Below are 19,796 nucleotides of genomic sequence, written 5' to 3' on the forward strand. Positions count from 1 at the left end.
TAACACTACTGATAAGGGCTACTGATAAGGACAGCGTCCCTACGAGATGGTAACCAAAAAAGAACCACATGATTTAAAGCAATTACTAAGTATTTAATGCCAAAACATAATAAAATGAGTGAAGTGTCTCGTGTGCAAATGCAGGAAAATAACACTTCTCTGACTCCTATGGAACCAATATTTTATTCCATACCATGTTATAGATTCTTATTCATAAGATTTATTTACATTTTACATGCACGTAGCATCGCGTGACAAAAACTCGAAGTTTGTTTACTTCGTTCTTCGCGGAGACTAGAAGGTGTTGCCATTCCGCTTTAACTAAATTTAATTAGAAATGTAACGGAACTGAAGCGACACTACACACCCCCTTCCTAGTGACAGCGATTATGGAAAATAGTCTTTAAAGTGACTGGGGAACTTCACATGTCTGCCGGTTCTAGTAGTCTTAGTTTCATGATGATTTTCTGAAGTTCCTTCAGTGTTCTTGAGTGAAGGTGTTTCCCAAAGTTCCGCTTTCTTGGAATGGGAGTTTTGAAAAGGAATATCAGAATCTTGCGCTAGGAAACATGGCTTTAGTCTGTCTATTGAAACTCTTTTAACTTTTCCTTGGATTTCAATATCGAAGTACTTATCCTTTCTTGCTCTTACAGGATACGGTCCAAGATAGACAGGCTGTAGCGACGAATTATTAATGTTGTTGTATAGGAATACGTGAGAACAGTTGGAAAGATGTTTAGAAACAAAGACTGTTCTATTTCCATGGGTGGTGGTAGAACTTGGCTTCATAGCTCTTATTATTTTCTGAAGGTTTTGAGAAAATTCAGACTGTTTCATATGAGGTACTGTTGAAAAGAATTCACCAGGTAATGCTAAAGGAGTTCCGTATACAAGTTCTGCGGATGAGCAACCTAAGTCTTCCTTGATGGCAGATCTTATGCCTAATAGAACGAAAGGCAATGCTTCCAGCCATGATTTTGATTCGAGTAGATGACATTTGAGACTTGCTTTTAAAGTTCGGTGTTGTCTTTTGATCAGGCCATTTGCCTGTGGATGGTACGCAGTTGTAGTGTTTGTATGAAAACCAAGATATTTTCCTAAAGCTTGAAAAAGTTGGCTATCAAATTGCCGACCTTGGTCAGATGTTATGCGATTCGGAATTCCAAAGCGTGAAAACCAAGTATAAATCAAAGCTTTAGCAATAGATTCTGCTGATTGATCTTCTAACGGTACCGCTTCGATCCATCGTGTATAACGATCGATGATGGTTAGAAGGTATTTGAATCCTTTGCAAGGAGGTAGCGGACCCACCAGATCTACGTTTAAATGCTGGAATCTGTGTGGAGGTACTTTGAATTCTCCCAAAGATGAATGTGTATGTCTGTGAACTTTAGATCTTTGGCAAGATAAACATGCTCTAGTCCATAGTTGGCAGTCTTTATTCATATTGGGCCATATGAAACGTCGTGTTATCAATTTTATCGTGGATCTTATTCCAGGATGAGATAAATTATGGATTGAAGAAAATATTTTCTGCCGAAACTTTGCAGGGATGTATGGTCGATTATAATTTGTAGAAGTATCACAGTAAATTTTCTTGTCGCTGTCCGGTATAGGGATCTGTAGGATTTTTAAGTTTGGGTTGTTTTTAAGTATCTCCAAGTCGTCATCTTCTTGACAGTCTATTATAGTTTGTAAGTCTATTGCAGATGGTACAGAAATGGTGTCTATGCGAGAGAGAGCGTCAGCGACGGTATTTTCATGCCCTTGTATGAATCGGATATCGGTTGAGAACTGGCCAATATATGACAGTTGTCGAGCTTGTCGTGGGGAAGCTTTTTCCAAATTTTGTTGGAAGGCAAATGTTAGTGGTTTGTGATCCGTGTATATTGCAAAAGTTCGCCCTTCTAAGATGTATTTGAAATGTTTTACTGCTGTATAGATGGCTAAGAGTTCTCTGTCGTAGGCACTATATTTTTGTTGTGCTGATGTCAAATTTCGGGAAAAGAAACTTAAAGGTTGTTTTTCATTATTCACAATCTGATGTAAAACGGCTCCAATGGCAGTATCGGAAGCATCAGTTGTTAGCGATATTTCAGCCTTTTCGGATGGGTGAGTTAAGTTTGTGGCATGAATAAGTGCATCTTTTAAGATCTGGAAGGCGTTTCTTGTTTCTGCCGTCCAGGTTATTTCTTTTCTGCAGTTCTTTTTAATACTACTGAGCATTGTTGTTAAAGGTTGTTGCAGTTTTGCACAATTTGGTATGAATCTGTGATAAAAATTCACCATACCTAAAAATCGTCTTAAACTAGTAAATGACTTTGGTTCTGGGAAATTTTTGATGGCATCAACTTTCGTTGAGAGAGGTTTAAGTCCTTCAGCTGACACTTCGTATCCCAGGAATGCAAGTTTTGTTTGACCAAATTTACACTTTGCCGCATTAATACACAGGCCATATTCGTTTAGTCTCTCAAGAACTGCTCGTAGATGTTTTTGGTGAGTTTCTTCATCTGGAGAGGCTATTAGAATGTCATCCAAATAGCAAAACACGAATTCTAGTCCATTCAACACACTGTTCATGAAACGTTGGAACGTTTGGGCCGCATTTCGTAGGCCGAACGTCATGAATGGGAACTCGAATAAGCCAAAGGGAGTGAGAATGGCCGTTTTCGGTATATCTTCTTCGCGAACAGGAATTTGTTGGTACGCTCTAATGAGGTCTATGGATGAGAAAACTCTTTTTCCAGCTAAAATGGAACTGCAATCTGTTAAAAATGGTAGAGGGTATCTATCAGGAATCGTGACGTTGTTTAACGCTCGATAGTCTCCACAAGGTCTCCAATCACCTGATTTCTGCATAGCGAGATGTAGTGGGCTCGACCAGTTACTTTTGGATGGTCTGCATAAACCCATTTGGAGCATAAATTCAAACTCCTTTTTAGCCGCTTTAAGTTTCTCAGCTGATAGTCTCCTGGCTTTCGCGAAAACTGGTGGACCTCTGGTTTCGATATAATGTTCGATGTTATGATTTTTAACTTTATTATTAACTACATTGAGTTTTAACAAATCCGGAAAATCGTTAATGATACGTTTATATGGATCATTTACGGCATTTAAAATCGGAATATTATTATTGTTATTTTGAAAACAAGGAGTTCCATTGGTTGTTAAGAATGTAGTACCATCAATCAACTTGCGATTTTTAGAATCTACCAAAAGGTTAAAATTTGCAAGAAAATCCATGCCTATTATCGGTTTGTTTACGTCCGCAATTACAAAAGGCCATGTGAATGATCGTCTGAGTCCAAGATCAAGCTTGAGTAATTTTTGGCCATATGTTTTAATTTTCGTACCATTTGCAGCAAAGAGTTCTAATTTTGAGATGTTTTTCTTATCTGCAGGCAAGGGAGGAATGACAGAAATTTCTGCCCCAGTATCTATTAAAAATTGGGTAGCCGATTCTTTGTCGCTGATGAAAAGACGACTCAGCTGCACCCCTTGTCCCTCCGTCGTCAATGAGAGACGGGGAGCTGGTTTTCCGGACTATTTGTCTGTGATGTTGATGAGTAGTTGCAGGGTTGTTTACACTTAAATGACTTATCACCGAATTTTTTATGATAGTAACAAATATCACTAGATCTGTTACCACTGTAACTCCTATCTCCTGATTTGGATCGGTTACGACAATAGGGACGATTGTGGCGTTGCTTGTTTAAAGCAGAAACTTGTAAGCTAAGTTCACTAACCTGTTTTTGTAAACTTTCAATCACTTCCGTTTTTACCGTTATGGATGATGCAGCAGCTATTTGGGGAGTAACAGGGTTTAATTCCCAAATCTTATCGGCCATTGTAGCCACTTTTGACAAATCTTCACTACTAACAGATATAATGCTACGCATATTAACGGGTAAACGTTGTAGCCACAATGTTTTTAGGAAAGTATCTGTTACTTTATCGCCAGCCAAATTACGCATCTCACACAGTAATTGAGATGGCTTTTTGTCACCCAGTTCTAACTCACTCAGTAATTTTTGGGTTTTTTGAGTCTCTGAATCAGCATATAATGAAATTAGTCTATTTTTAATTGCCTCATATTTATTATCTTGTGGTGGACTTAGCAAAATATCAGATACCTGTGACAAAATATCAGGTTCAATGGAACTTATAACATAATCATATTTTGTTTGATCTGCACTAATTTTTGCATTTCTAAATTGTGCTTCTAGTTGAATAAACCATATTTTAGGATCTGGCTTCCAAAAAGGAGGAAGTTTAACGCTTACCTTGGCGACAGATGCTGTTGTTGCTTTAATTTCGGTTTCGTCTTCGTCAGCCATTGTAGAATTCGATCACGCCGGGATACACCAGTGAAGTGTCTCGTGTGCAAATGCAGGAAAATAACACTTCTCTGACTCCTATGGAACCAATATTTTATTCCATACGATGTTATAGATTCTTATTCATAAGATTTATTTACATTTTACATGCACGTAGCATCGCGTGACAAAAACTCGAAGTTTGTTTACTTCGTTCTTCGCGGAGACTAGAAGGTGTTGCCATTCCGCTTTAACTAAATTTAATTAGAAATGTAACGGAACTGAAGCGACACTACAATGAGCATAATAATAATAATGATCATAATAAATGAATGAATTTAAAGGTACTTTAGTGACAGATATTTGATTTAGCTTAGAGAAAAGAAGTTCTACTTATCTGAACGCTCCGTCTTAGTGCTGCAAAAGATTGCAAGGAAGACAAGACCCCCCAGGTACAGGGGAACTCCCAGCTTTGAGAAAGAGACAATGCAGAGGATATTCGCGAAAATTTTCTGAAATAAATGAAGATTTTCCGGAAAACACCTTTGAAAATTCAGGAGCTCTTCCAAGATCCTGCCTCCATCGTACGTCAGGTCGTAGACTAATTCGAAGCGTCATCTATCGAATAACCTCCAATAAAAGTTCACATTTCATTCGAAGCGTCATCTATCGAATAACCTCCAATAAAAGTTCACATTTCAGATTGGCAGTCCTTATTCTTGTCTAACTATCCTTTCGCCTATTAATTTTTTTTATAGCTTGGATCTTTTTTAAGTAATGCAGTTTTAATCTAAACACCCAATTTTGTACCAAATACTATGAATTTATTTTTAATTCGTCAAAGAAAGAAGAAAAATAAGTGGCCTTTTCCGGTCTACATATTTTTCATTCGTACCTACGTTTGACAATTTTTGCCTTGCAGAAAAAAGATTCTTGTGGGTGCAAAACAGTTTGACACGGCAACCGTTTAATCATAACCGTTAGGAGGTGTAGGCTGTTTCATTGCCGGTTAGTAAGAATTCTTTGCGTAAAATCAATACATTTTTTTAGATTTTTAATTTAGTCACAGTTCAGTTATAGCAGTTATCGTACGATCACATGTGTCAGAATTTTTAAGCCATACAATTTTTACTTTTTTCAGTATACGAAATTTTATTCGAAGACTTGCTACTGTAAAGCACGTGGTAAGTTATACTTCTCCGGTGAAGTGTTAGTAGACACTAATTAAACCATTTTGTTGACTTTCATGTATGTTTAATGTGAATTTAAAAAATACGAGACACAAGTGAGTTTATAGTATTCTCGTAATTGAATTTAATCAAACTATCCTAAGACATTTTTTCTTCCAGACCTGGAAATGGGTACTGAAACTATACCCAATAATCAAGAGGCTGATAAAGCCGACAGTTTAGAATCTCCATCTGAATTGGAAGAGAAAATCATTCGTCAGATAGAGGTAAGCTTCAAATTTATAAAAAATAATTTTGCGTCATTTCAGATGTATTTTGTATGGACTTGAAATTATTAATTTCTCCTTTGCTTTTTAAGTTAAGATTGAGATATTGCAAAGTTTAGTATCTAAATGGCTTAACTTTCTTTTGATGTTGGTAGTGTAATTCGAGTTCTTAAAAATTTGCAAGCAATAAAACTGTGTGCCTTATTTTAAATTTTTTAAAAAAGTTTTATTGCTTTTGCATAAGTTTATTTTTGGAATCCGAATAAATGTGTGTTAATGTATAAAATATATATTTGACTTATTTGTAGGTGGTCTTCAGTTTCTCAATTTCTCAGTGCAAATTCTTCATTGAAATTTTGATCAGGTAGCCTATATTGCTTTTGCATAGGTTTATTTTTGGAATCCGAATAAATGTATGTTAATATATAAAATATATATTTGACTTATTTGTAGGTGGTCTTCAGTTTCTCAATTTCTCAGTGCAAATTTTCATTGAAATTTTGATTAGGTAACTTATGTAATTATTAATGCAATGTGCTTCATTTGGAGCAATATTGTAAAACTTTTCGTATTGCTTCTTCTGAACGTGGAACTAAGATTTGGAATTAAATTTGAACAGGCTAAAATTTTATACCGTATAGAACTGTTGAACCTTATAGAAGGTGGAACAGCTTTAGTATTGGTCCTTTTGGCGATTTTTTTATTTGGCGACAAACTTTGGTCGCCACGGTAGACCCGGTTTTGAAGATCGGAAAAAAATGGCGGATTGTCAACAAAACCCGATCTAGAATAAATAACAATCCTAAAAAATAAGCTCTTAATCAAAATAAACAGTCTTTCTCTAATTTTCAATATTTCAAGTACTGCTATGATAAATTCTTGAAACACTACTGTAAATGAATTTATGACAATTATTATGTTATGAGTAATGAAATTTACAAAATGTTAATATTTTTAATTACAAAATATAATGTATTAAACATTAATATTTTAAGTAGTTAGTTCATATTTATATTTTATTATATTAGTACTTAGCTAATATTTTAAATTTACAAAAGGTTAATTTTTATGTTTATGAATAATGAAATTTACAAAAGGTTAAAAAATGCATTTCAAACTAGTATATGTTACTTTAGTTTCTTATGCTGTTATTAAAAGAAAATAAAAAAATATTTCAAACTGAAGGAAATCAAATTCAATTATAATGGGCAAGTTTTGTACTAGTGTTAGAAATATTTTTTATGATTAAATTTTGTAAATGGTATAAATATTAAGAAGTGTGTATTTTTTAATCCCTCAATTTATTACAAGTAATTTATGATTATAATTTAAAAGCTAAAATTAAATTATCATAATGAGTAAATTTTGTACCAATGGTAATAATACAACAATCATCGTAAATGATAATTTCTGTGAAAAATTCGAACAGTCATTGGAATCCACTAGTGGTGGAGTGATAGCCACTGAACAGTGGTAGTTCAGGCTGGCTATATGGGAGTTTTAGTAGTTTTCCGTAGATGTAATGTGAATCTGAGCCAGTTTGCCTTAAAAAGTACTTTATGAAGGCATCCTTCTTCTGCTAGCCAGCATATGTATTTATTTTCTATTCATAATTCTCTCTTATTTTCTTATTTCTTAATTCTAAATCTTACTTCTGAAGAGAAAAAGTGTTGCATCTATAGGTCGAAAAATATGGTCAATATGTTTGCAAAATCCTGTCAGTTTTGGAAAGCATTTAAATAAATACAAAAATGCATTACACTATTTCATGTACTGAATAATTAATCAGGGAACAAAGTATATTGTAACGTTTCTTTATTTTGTAACCAGAGTTATTTTATGCTTGGGATTTTTACTGTCAATTTCTTCCATCCGTTTTCTCACCAGAATCCGAATGAAGTTTTTATTTTGTAAAACAAACCGTGTTTTGCCTTTTGAGGCCACATTAATAGGTTGCTAGATAAGAAAAGATTTGTAGTCTTCAGCCTTGCATTATAATTGCTGATAGTTGAATTCCATGCCAGTTAAGTTTTTAACCAACTTTGCATTAAATTGATTTGTGCAGCCTTTGGGCTACAAATTTATTTGAATTTAAATTTTACATTTGAACTTAATTGTTATCATGCCACAAGTGGTTGACTGAGTCGTAAGCACAAAGTGTGCCTTCTGTTCTGTACATCTAAACTTTATAATAGAATAAAAGTATATCTTAACTTAATAAGAATATATCTAAACTTTATGATAATAACATTTAAAGACATTGAAATCAGTATCTAAGTGCTTCCCATGTAGTCAAATTTTTATATATAAATTGTACTCTTACTTTTATTATAGAGTTTTTATTACAAAAAATTCAGATTTCTGTTCGATAAAATGTTTAAGTAATGTAGAAAATTTGCATAAAATTTAAAATAAAAAGTCAACTGTTATGTCAACATACTATTAATAAAAGTAATAATACTCAGTGAAGGTTATTCACATACAGCTGTTAGGTTGTAAGATTTACAAAATTTGAGAACTCTAAATTATAAGCAATATATTCCATAATCTAAGCAACATTATATTTTTTATAGTCAGACAAATTATGAAAATGTTATAAAAGCAATAATGAAACCTGATTTTGGTCTTGATTTGAACCTATGAATTCATGCAATTACACATCCCTTTAGTTCTAATATGAGGTAAATAAGTGTTTTTAGACCATGGTAATTTTGATCTCCTTAGCAAAGGAAACACCAAGAGTTTACCTCATGCTACTGAAAATGTGTTTTTTTTTCCTTGGGGGGGGGTGTAGTTTATTAGAATATGCAGAGTTGACATATGAAAAAATGTCAAGACTCATGTGATGTAATATTAAAAGCACCAGTTTTAACTATCAAAAATTTGGCTTTTTTTAAAAAAATTTAAATGTTGTGCTTTCCTAACACAAAAGTAACTTTAAGAAAAACACACAATTTATCTTTCCTGCCATCAAAGCTCTGATACCTATCAAATTCGTTAAAGTTACGTGGACAGAAATGGCGGCATGTTTGAAGCTCAGTATTTAGGGTTACCAAGGTTACCATAATTTTTTATTTATCGCTCCAAAATGTCGCCAAACAAATTTCTCGCCAAAAAAGGACTAATACTAAAGCTGTGCCTAGAAGGTTATTGTTGATACTGTTGAACCTTATTGTTGATGCCTTATAGAACATTGCATCTTGAAATAATTGGAACATATCCCACTTGCCATAAAATGTCCCACTCCAGTTTAAATTATTCAGAGCTATTAAAAATTCTTCTGTAAATAACTGCATGGCTGAGTTATAAACATTTATGGTTAATCTTTGGATTATGGTAATTTGGCGAAAATTTGGCGACCAACCCTGCTACAGCAACCTGCTAGTTTTTGTTTGGACACCATTTTGTTTTTACGAAGTAAGGCAATTTAAAAAAAATTTTTTTTTTTTTACTCAACATTTTTTTTTTCAACAATCTGCTAGCCGAATTACGCTTATGCTAGAACTTTTATGGAACAAAAGTGCTTAATCATGAGCAAAGTTAAGTAGAAATTGGGAGAAAGTGCAGAATCACAAACTCCTTACCGTGTTTTTAAGAATTACACATACACGGAATCCATGTACACGTCGACCTATTTTCACTTAGAAAAACATCCCAGAATTGCACAAAAATGGCATTGCGCACACTCTTGACTTTATCCATGTACACTGCTAAAGTCCTAGCTAGTAACCTTTATTGCCTTACCAAAATGTTGCCAAATTACCTGTTACCATATTCCAAAGATTAGCCACATTGGTACTTTCATTGCCCCTAAATCTCATAATTAATATTGTCATATATATAAATCAAATAACTGTAATTCCAGTCATGTGTTTATTAAACCAATGAGAATTAATTTTTTATCATTGCATTTAAAATTGCTGATGTCCACAAGCAGATCAAATTAGTTATTTTAACTTTTAAATGAGTATTGGCAGGTTTCTTGCTTTTACATCTTGTATCTTACTAACGTAGTTACCATGCATATCAACTCCAGAGTGCTTTAAAATGTGAATTCGTTAATGATTCAGTTCTCTTTCTTTGTTAGCTTATACTGTTATTTTAGATTAAGGTTAAAAGGTTATTTAGATTAAGGTTATCAGGTGCAAAATGGCCATTTTTTTTGAAAAAAGATTCACAAATTATTGATATTTATTGCAAGTTTGCAAACATTATCAACATATCAAAAGGAAACAACACATTTTTTAGCAATTTTAAATAGAGATTCCAATTATTTAATATGTATGATAGATTAAAAAAAATAGCACATTTTTTCAAGAAACCCTTCTGTAATTCCCTTTTTTTTTTGTCCTATGCTTCTTTCCCTGTACACCATGATATGTTTTTGCTTTAAAAAAATTATAAAACTACACAAACTTGACATTACATGCTTCGCTCTCCTCATGGGCATACTAATATGTTTTTACTAAAAACAAATTGCGGTTAATCTTTGTATTATGGTAACTTAACGATTATTTGGCGACCAAACCTGCTATAGCAACCTGCTAGTTTTCTTTTTGGACGCCATTTTGTTTTCACGAAGTAAAGGCATTTTTTTTTTTTTACTCAACATTTTTTCCCAACAATCTGCTAGCCGAATTACGCTTATGCTAGAACTTTTATGGAACAAAAGTGCTTAATCATGACGAAGGTTAGGTGCGAAATTGGGAGAAAGTGCAGAATCGCCCACTGCTTGCCGCGTTTTTAAGAATTGCACATACAACATCGTATCCATGTACACGTTGACATATTTTCACTTAAAAAAATCCCAGAATTGCAAAAAAATGGCATTGCGCACACTTTTGACTTTATCCATGTACACTGCTAAAGTCCTAGATAGTATCTTTTATCGCCTTACCAAAATGTCGCCAAACTATTGTTACCATATTCCAAAGATTAGCCCAAATTGCATTAACTGAAGTTTGCACTCGAGCCATGATCACAAATAAAGAAAGTAAGGTTAGCAGAATAAAATCATCTAACAATGGAACTGCCAAATTTGGTGTGCTGTAACATAAGATCATCCAAGATGGATAAATAAACAGACTAGTGGTTAAAACTTAATAAGGTTTTCTTGAGTAATAAAAGTAAATGAAACAATACAGCCGTAATACAAAAACCGTCCACTTATGCGGCTTTTCGTCTCTGATGCGACTTCTCTCAAGTCTCTCTCTGCATAAAATCACCCACAGAAGCCCCTTTCTTTCTCTTTTGCTAAATGTCTTTAGGAGGGAGTCTTTTATTATATCCTTTGTGTCCAGAAACCAGACTAGGAATTTCCATAACTTATTTCTGCTGATAGTTCTAACTGAAAATTAGTCTCTGGGCAAACAGGAAGTTCTTCTAATCAAATGTATGTTTATCAGAGGTGAGAATTGTGTCACAGTGCACTTGATACTTCACTTTAACCATATTAGGATTCAGAAAAGTATTTAAAAAATTCGGGTTTTCATCCACAGAGAATCCGTTGGCGCCGTTGCATTTTTACTCGCCAGGCTCGCGGTTCATCGAGCCCGGCGAGCCGATGAGCCGAGCCATAAACGTGATTTTTGATTTTTAGTGCATGTAAATTCAAGTTAGCAGACAAAACAATATATTAAGCATGTAGTAGTAAACACTCACAGATAATAAGCATGTAGATGTAAAACTAACTGGTTGAACGTGATATACAAAAATAAATTTGTATTAAATTCAAGTTAGCACAGAAAAGAATATATTAAGCATAAGACAATATATAAGCATTTATATCGGAAATAAAAATTCATTTAAAAAAGATAAAGTATTAATGTACTGAAATTAACCGGTTAAACGTGATAAACGAAAAAAATTTGTCATAAATTCTAGTTAACACAGAAAACAATATATTCCTTACACCAGCAGTGGTTTGCTAATTTTGATGACCATGGTGATGCATCAAACTATTCTGTCATCTTAGATAATCAATAATATTTTTTATTTCAATTTAATCATCTGTTTATGTCACCTGACATCCTCTGAAAGGTTATTGTTAGAAAAGCATTAACAATATATTATCTTGTTAAAATTTTACGCCATAAAAATTGATTTATTCTCATAATGTTAGATGACAATAACCAATAATAAAAATAAAAGCATTACTTATTTATTTAAAATACACATGCACATTTTTGTGGCCTATGGAAAAAAATTATTTTAGAGGTTGGAAACCTCATGGTTCTTAGAGCTGTTAATAATTAAGAAAACTATGTGAACAGCCATGTTACAAATCAGCATTCATTCCTCCCGCCGTATTTTCTTCCTTTCATCCCGAACCGAGAACCGGCATCTATCTACGAAAATATTTCTATCTATTCGTTGTTAAAAAATTCAGAAAAAATAATAATAAATAAGAGAAGAATAATATAAATCTGCAATTGCGAACAATGACAGCTTTAATTCAACAAAATGAATGCAAGAGGAATGGTTGCAAACTTCGAACAAGCGAATAGGATAAATCCGCTGGGTTATCAGGTTTGAACTATTATCACCAAAGTTAGCGATGTTTACATTTACCGGGTTCTCTGCAGAAGTGCTTCCAAAAGTTTCATTAAACTCTTTGGTGAATCTTCGTATTATGATAACTTGGCGATTTTTCGGCAAAAATTTGGCGACCAACCCTGCTACAGACACCTGCAAGGTTTTTCTGGATGCCATTTTGTTTTCATGAAGTAAAGGCATGTTTTTTTTTACTCAACATTTTTTCAAACAATCTGCTAGCTGAATTACGCCAACACTAAAACTTTTATGGAACAAAAGTGCTTAATCATGACGAAGATTAGGTGTGAAATTGGGAGAAAGTGCAGAATCGCCCATTGCTTGGTGGGATTTTACGAATTGCACGTACACATTATCCATGTACACGTCAACCTATTTTCACTTAAAAAAAATCCCAGAATTGCACAAAAATGGCATTGTGCACACTCTTTATTCATGTACACATCAATTTTCACTTAAAAAGTCAAAGAAATCCAACAAAAATTCAATTCTTACTCTTGTAAAAGGCGTTAAACAAATAAGTGGGCGATTCTGCACTTTAGCAGCAAAATTGTTTCTGAAAAATGTCACGTTACATGTCTCATGATCTCTCATTTCTCCGAGACAAAATAATCTGCGATTCGAACTGTGTATTTCTCAAATTATTGCTAAAGTTCTAGCTAGTAACCTTTATCCCCTTACCAAAATGTCGCCAAACTACCTGTTACCATATTCCAAAGATTAGCCAACTCTTTCTGTGTCAAATCAGGAATCAACTGTTGAATAGTGGTTGTTTATCCCTCACTTAGTTCTTGATGAACAGGTTGATCTATTCATATGGGTTTTCATGGTTTTCCGTGTGTGTAATGTGATTGAATATGAGCCTCTTTTATAAACAATTAAACTAGGACAAATAGCTCTTGTGTGCTATGTATATTTTTATTAATGTACTTTTTTTCCATGTTAACCTAATCTTATTGCTTGACTAATGGAATCGGCCATACAATTCTGAAAGCATTTGCTTTATTATATATGAAATTTCCTTAATTTATATGTAATGTATACAAGTAATATTTAGGATTTATTATGGCAGATAACCCAAATTGGTGATAGTATTTTTATTTACTAGGGACTAACTGGTGATTGTTTTATACTGAATTAAAAAAGAAATGCATGACAAAAATGCATCTATAAGTTAAATTATCATAAATAAAAGTTATTGTTAAGCAGGGGAAAAAAAATGAGCAGAAAGTTAGCAGAAAAAACTTTAAATCCACATTTATCTTGGTCAGATATAATCTGTGCAGTCAAGATTGATGGCTATTTAGTTTATGAATTAAAATTAGAAAGAAAAACGTGATATTAAACATGGGTAAGTAAAAATTAGCTGGTTAAATATATTTAGTACATACTAATTCATAAGTCAAACAACAAAAATCGATATGTGAAAATTTGAAAATATAATGCTGATTTTTGTTGCTTGACTTCTGAATTAGCATTTGTTTGCCGTGTTATTGTGTCTTAATTATATTTAGTACATATTAAGTTGGTATAAGAATAATATAAATTACATTAGTAAGAGGAAATGAAGTGTTATACAGTCAAAAGTCGTTAATCCGGACTCATCGGGACTTCAGCGATTCCGAATTATAGATCATCAGTTAAAATCTGGTAAGATGGCATGCAGAAATTATAAACTTAAAAATATGAAACCGTAATTTATGAAATAAAGAACAATTATGATCTAAAGGGTATCAAAATTTACAAAAAAAAAAAAAAAAAAAAAAAAAAAAAAAAAAAAAAAATTCTTAATATTTATTTGTTTACTTTAGTAAACATTTCTTTCAATGTAAGTTGTTTAAGTTGCTTCGTTTTTTATGTGATAATACTTCTTTTTAATTCTATAAACAGACATAATTTCTTGTTCAGTTACAAAGTTCTGCTGTTCAAGTCCTATAATTGCTGTGTCAAGAATACCGACTAATTTTGTCAATCGAAATTCTTTCGTTTTCGAAGAAAGTGACCGCTATCGGAAGCGAATTATAATGACGAGAAATTTGATTTAAATCATATCAACGACGGAGTGCATCGAGATGAAATACTACATTTAGTAAGGAATTATAAGGCAAATAAAATAAAAATGTCTGCCCTGAAGATAAAGATAGTGCTGACAGATCAACTTCCAGTTCATTGCACACCGCGATGCCCCCCCCCCACACACAGAGCAGCATGAAATTGATAAACAGATTTCGGAATGGTTAGATAAACAAATCCATTATCCTTTATCCATTTTTTGCAGCAATTCCACTTTTTGTTTAATGGACTTCGAAACATACTTTCGCTTTTTAGATCCTTTACATTAAAGAAAGTGCCATTAGAAAAGTTGTCAGAAATATATTACTTCACAGGAAGTGTCTTTAACTGAATACTTAAAATTTCCATGAATAGATTTTAGCTGTTATTAATTTCATGTCAAAGCAAATATTTGAGTAAGTGAACTATTGTATTGTCTTTGTGAAAAATCGTGTTTTGGTAACTTCACTTTTAGAAAAGACAGCATGGAGATCGGTCAAAATAATAATTACCGTATATTCTGATGTATAATGCACATGTTTAGCACAAAATATATGATTGAAATTTACAGAAGCATGTTATATGCCAGGTATAAGAATGATAGATTAAAAATATGGAAAAAATCAGCATACAAGTCATGCTGTTTATTTAAAAAAAAAAAAAAAAAGAATACATTTTCCTTTTACTTTTTTGAATTTGTTATTTGGAGTAATGAAAAATTAAATTTTTCATTACTCCAAATAACTATATATACCTGCATATAAGCCGATCCTTCAACTTTTGAGAAACGTTTCTGGAAAAATTAATTTGTCGCATGAGCGGCACTGCCGATAAAACATCGTACTTATGTACTTGGTAAAATTACTCTCATACTTTAGAAAATGTTTGTTTACTTCCATTTTAGCATACGATAGAATTTCAAAATGTGTACAAAATTTTCAAGGAATTTCATTCGATTCCTTCAAATTCCGTTTCAAAGTCAATGGGCAAATAAATCTTGAAAACCTTTTTCAGTTATTAGCGAGTCGTCATAAATTTCATCACTCGATTCTTTACAGCTAGTTTCATTATTGTCATTTGGATAGATTGCATCATCTGCTGTGCTATTCAAGTTATTGGAATATGCAACGCTTTTAATGATTTAGTTATCATTTCAGCTGGAATCATGCCCCAAGCATCTTTCACCCACCGTGCAATTAGAGTTATGTCTGGCTCTTTAATATTGCCACCTTTGGTTTTAGCAGGCAAATCGGATTGTATTAATTCCGCCCAATACAGTACAAAGTCCGTAATCCAGACTTGTCGGGACTTCGGCGATTCCGGATTATCGGTTTTTCCAGATTATAGACTATCAATTTAAATTTGGTAAAATGGCTTGCAGAAATTATACAATTAAAAATAAGGGTACTTTTCCGTTTTGCCGGCGCAAGCGATAAAGTCGCCAATTATGGTACAACCGATTCCAAACGGAATATTCTCGCTGGTAACCTTTTACGCCTCATTTTCAAAACAAGTCGCAGCTTTTTCTTATCAGATTGATTGTTTCTTTCAATACTGGCATATAATTACATAGAATTTTTATCAGATAATTCAGTTTTATGTCTAAGGCCATTTTCGGTAAGTCAATTAGGATGCAATCACAACGCTTACCCGAAGCCGAAAATATAGAAAAGGTAAAGTCAAGGGTTAAATTCATCGATTCTAATGAAAATGCATTAGCGAAGTAAAGCAGTGCAGTTTTACATAATTTCTGAGTAAGCTATTCGTACGAATTGAAATATTTCTTGCATTTAAACTTGTGTTCCAAATTAAGATTTAGCTTGAAAAGATAATTACTGAGAGCATTAGATTTTTGTAGGGTAGTTTACGTGAGATGAGATCGCTTGGGGTCACGTGATATGAACCGGCGAATCAGGATGTTGAATCATGAAAGCATAGTAAATTCTTAAATTAATGTCTTTTTACAAATTTATTGTCTTTATTTGTTGGCTTTTTATAAAATTTTAAGCGATATTAAAATGTTTATGCCTTCTTTTTTTAAATGAATTCTTAGAACTAACATTTTTTAAATATTTTTTATGTGTATACTGTATGTTGTCGCCAATAAAGTTGGCTTGGTGAGATTTGCGCTGGTGAAACGGAAAAGTACCAAAATATGAAACCGTAATTTATAAAATAAAGAGCAATTATGTTCTCTAAAGGGTATCAAAATTTACAAAAAAAAGCTTAATATTTATTTGTTTACTTTATTAAACATTTCTTTCAATGTAATATAGATCATTCCAGATTATGGACGTACGGATTACAGACTTTGTACTGTACTAGCGCATGTTAACTTTGAACGGCTTATGCTGATATCCAGTGGTTGTAAAATGGATGACAGGCATCCTGAGATCATAGAAAGTGTTGTTTTTTTTAACTTTCTGCATGCTTTTTTTACAACTTCTGAATGATGCTGTCAAAACATATCCCAAATCAAAAGTGAAAGTTTCTTTAAAAGTGCATCTAGTTTTTTGTACTATACATTTTGAAACCAATCGTTATGGTGTTGTCCATCCAACCATTTTTCTGGGCGCAACCGGGAACACCTGCTGGAAATGCTGTTGTTTTCGGTAATGTTTTTATAATAGCAAATTTAATAAGAAAACTAATAAATGAAAATTTTGTGTTTTTTCGGTGTGAATGATATATTTAGTAATCAAGTTCTCTGATGTGTCATCAATCAGTGGCAACTTTTTTTTTAGGTTCCGCGTTTATGTTGATCTCCTACTTCGAAATTTGATTTTTTTTCTTAAAATTATTGACTTATATGCTGGTATATATGGTATATCCCCCTTTTCTTGAAATCCTACAATTGCGTTCTTTTGGACACTAGGTGCTGATTATGATCCACCCTCTTTGCAAGTATATTTACTTACTTAAGCATTTAACCCACACACATACTGTTTTCCTTATCGCTTGTCAGTTTGGCACACCATTGTTCGAAAGGTTAGGACAAATCTTCGAATAAGTGACCTCAGAAGATAAGAGCATTGCACATGTATCTGTTAGGTTTCATGGGGAAGAATTGGGTATGTGTTATATGGTGAATATATCTAAAAATAAAATTTAAAAAAATCTTTAATAAGTGAAGAATAAATTACAAATGCAAACAGTGTATAGATGAGCAAATTACATTGAAGCAGATTGTAAAAAGTGAGGCAAACACAAGAGGAATGGTGGCTACTTTTGAATAGGTGCATTCTTGGGATTATGAATTTTGACTTATCACCATTTCTAACAATGTTTAGATTTTCTGGGTTCACTGCTGTAGTGCTTTCTGTATTTATGCCTTTGTTTTTACTAATATATGCTTTTTATTATTTTTTTAGTATTACTTTGGAAACTACAATTTATCCAAAGACAAGTTTCTTAGGGAGCAGATAAAACTGGATGATGGATGTATCCTTTTATATTTTACGCTTCATATTTTCTGTATTTTTTCTTGTTTGAATTTTCTAAAAATACAGTGATTTTACATAAAGTAGGCAATTGAACTCTTATCATCCGGTTTCAGTTTTTTCTAAGCCAAGTAAAACACACAGCAATAAGCATTGTGCATGTGTTTCAGTATTGCTACCGAATCATGTGTTCCTGGACAGCAGTTGATTGTTACATGGATGAGTACATTCAGTGAAACTGGAAGTAGGAAATTGAAGATCAGGGGTAGAACAGCTCATGAGATCACCCCAAAACATTCAAGGCAAAAATCTTTTTTGGCGATCTCTGTGGCAGATACTCTGCCCACACGCATGCAGCTGCCACTGGAATTTCTGATTGTTCTGTGAGGCAGATTCTTTGTGAAGATATCGATTTTCTTTCTTACTAGTTGGCTGTGGTGGAAGAACTCATTGCATGCAATTTTTCTGCTTGGCAAAATGCATGAGAGGCTTGTTCATTTTGAACATCTAACTGTTTGGTGTTGGAAGTAAGATTATTGGTCCCTGCATTTTTAAAAGAATTAGGTTGCAATTACAGTGAATTGTATTCACTATGTGAACATGATCGAAGAGTTTTCCCTTCAGATCTTTATGAAATGAATGTTGGGAATGTGTGGTTTCAGCCAGATGAAGCCATGGTGCTAACTGTATTGAAAGTTTTACAGGACCTCTTTCCCAGACATCTGATCATTTTAAGGGTTTATCTTCAGTGGACACTGCCACTAAAAAATCACTGGTCCCACTTCTACAATTATAGGAAGACCTACTTCAATGAAGATGGCTTGATAGATATTAATAATCAATTCTAATAATGAGCTGTTCTTCCTAATTACAGTTATTATTATGAAGCATGGAGGTGATTTGATGCTTGTATATATGTTTTATGTAGGACTATATATTGGCAAAGTATATGGAAAATGGACTCTCTTCGATGGAATAAAATGTAAAATTAAATATTTGGACATACTAAAACATAAAATAATTTAATGTGGGATTTGGGATCAAATTTTACATTTGACAAGACAATGTGAAGCATACCACTATAATAAAAATGTATATTTTTGTAAATTGGCAACAAATATTTCATTGCAATTAATTATTAGATATCAGTGTTATTGAAACTGTAGTGATTCAAAAGCACTTTTACACACAAAGAACATTTAAAAATATTTCTTCAAGAAATATAAAAATACTTATTTAAATGCCAAAATCTTATCAGCTTTGCTTTGCTATTCGAAAGCTGTTGTGCTTGCTGTAAAGCAGTTTTCTCCAAAGTGGGGTATATGAAATGATACTTCAAGCTATACCAAACAAGTAGGCTCACGATCACTTGCATATATATGATTGTATATCAAAAAATGAGAGGTCCTCTTATCGGTTGCTGTGTCTGGTGTTACTGGCGCCTGTAGAGCTCAGCATCATAAATGTGGCAGCTTTTGAAGCATAGGCAGAATACACTGCATTATATTGTGCTATATTATAATAAAGTTTATTGCATTATATTATATTAGATGAAAGTATATTGCATTATATTGTATGGGGTACAATTTATAATTGTTTTTGTCTTGGGGGTACATGATCAAAAAAGTTTGGTGATCACTGCTGTAAAGTATAGGCAACAAAATATTTGATTATGTATTGTAACAGTGCATAAATATGCCAAGTGTGTGCTCACTTATGTGATAACAGCACAAGAATTGTCATTTAACTGAAGAAAAATTTATTGGAAAATTCATATTCATATATTGATATATATTTTGTATATAATGACTTAAAATAATTGAGACTTTTGAAGAGGATGGGTGGAGTATGTTCAATTTAGGGAGCCACTGTATGTATTTGGTCATCAGAGAAAAAGTCCCATTGTCCAGTTTTTTTTTTTTTTAATGTTTGTATATTCTGCGAATTCCATTTAATTTGAATAGTTGGAATTTTACATCA

General features: G+C 32.9%; 1 protein-coding gene across 3 annotated transcripts in view; it reads left to right on the forward strand.

The window, feature by feature from the left end:
- The first annotated feature begins 5,245 nt into the window (after positions 1-5,245).
- The window catches only part of LOC146998582 (lupus La protein homolog), a 62,648-nt gene continuing 48,097 nt past the window's right edge, over positions 5,246-19,796 (forward strand). Inside the window, exons 1-4 of one of the 3 annotated variants that reach the window (XM_085811137.1) lie at positions 5,246-5,324; positions 5,458-5,500; positions 5,666-5,772; positions 17,748-17,817. In XM_085811137.1, coding sequence (XP_085667263.1) covers positions 5,674-5,772; positions 17,748-17,817 — 169 coding nt within the window. In that variant the 5' untranslated portion in view covers positions 5,246-5,324; positions 5,458-5,500; positions 5,666-5,673. The other 2 variants (XM_085811136.1, XM_085811138.1) reach the window with 2 other exon arrangements.

Source organism: Stegodyphus dumicola, chromosome 2 (assembly GCF_044657685.1).
Source record: "Stegodyphus dumicola isolate Sdum_Otavi_A_Nest chromosome 2, ASM4465768v1".
Classification (NCBI taxonomy): domain Eukaryota; kingdom Metazoa; phylum Arthropoda; class Arachnida; order Araneae; family Eresidae; genus Stegodyphus; species Stegodyphus dumicola.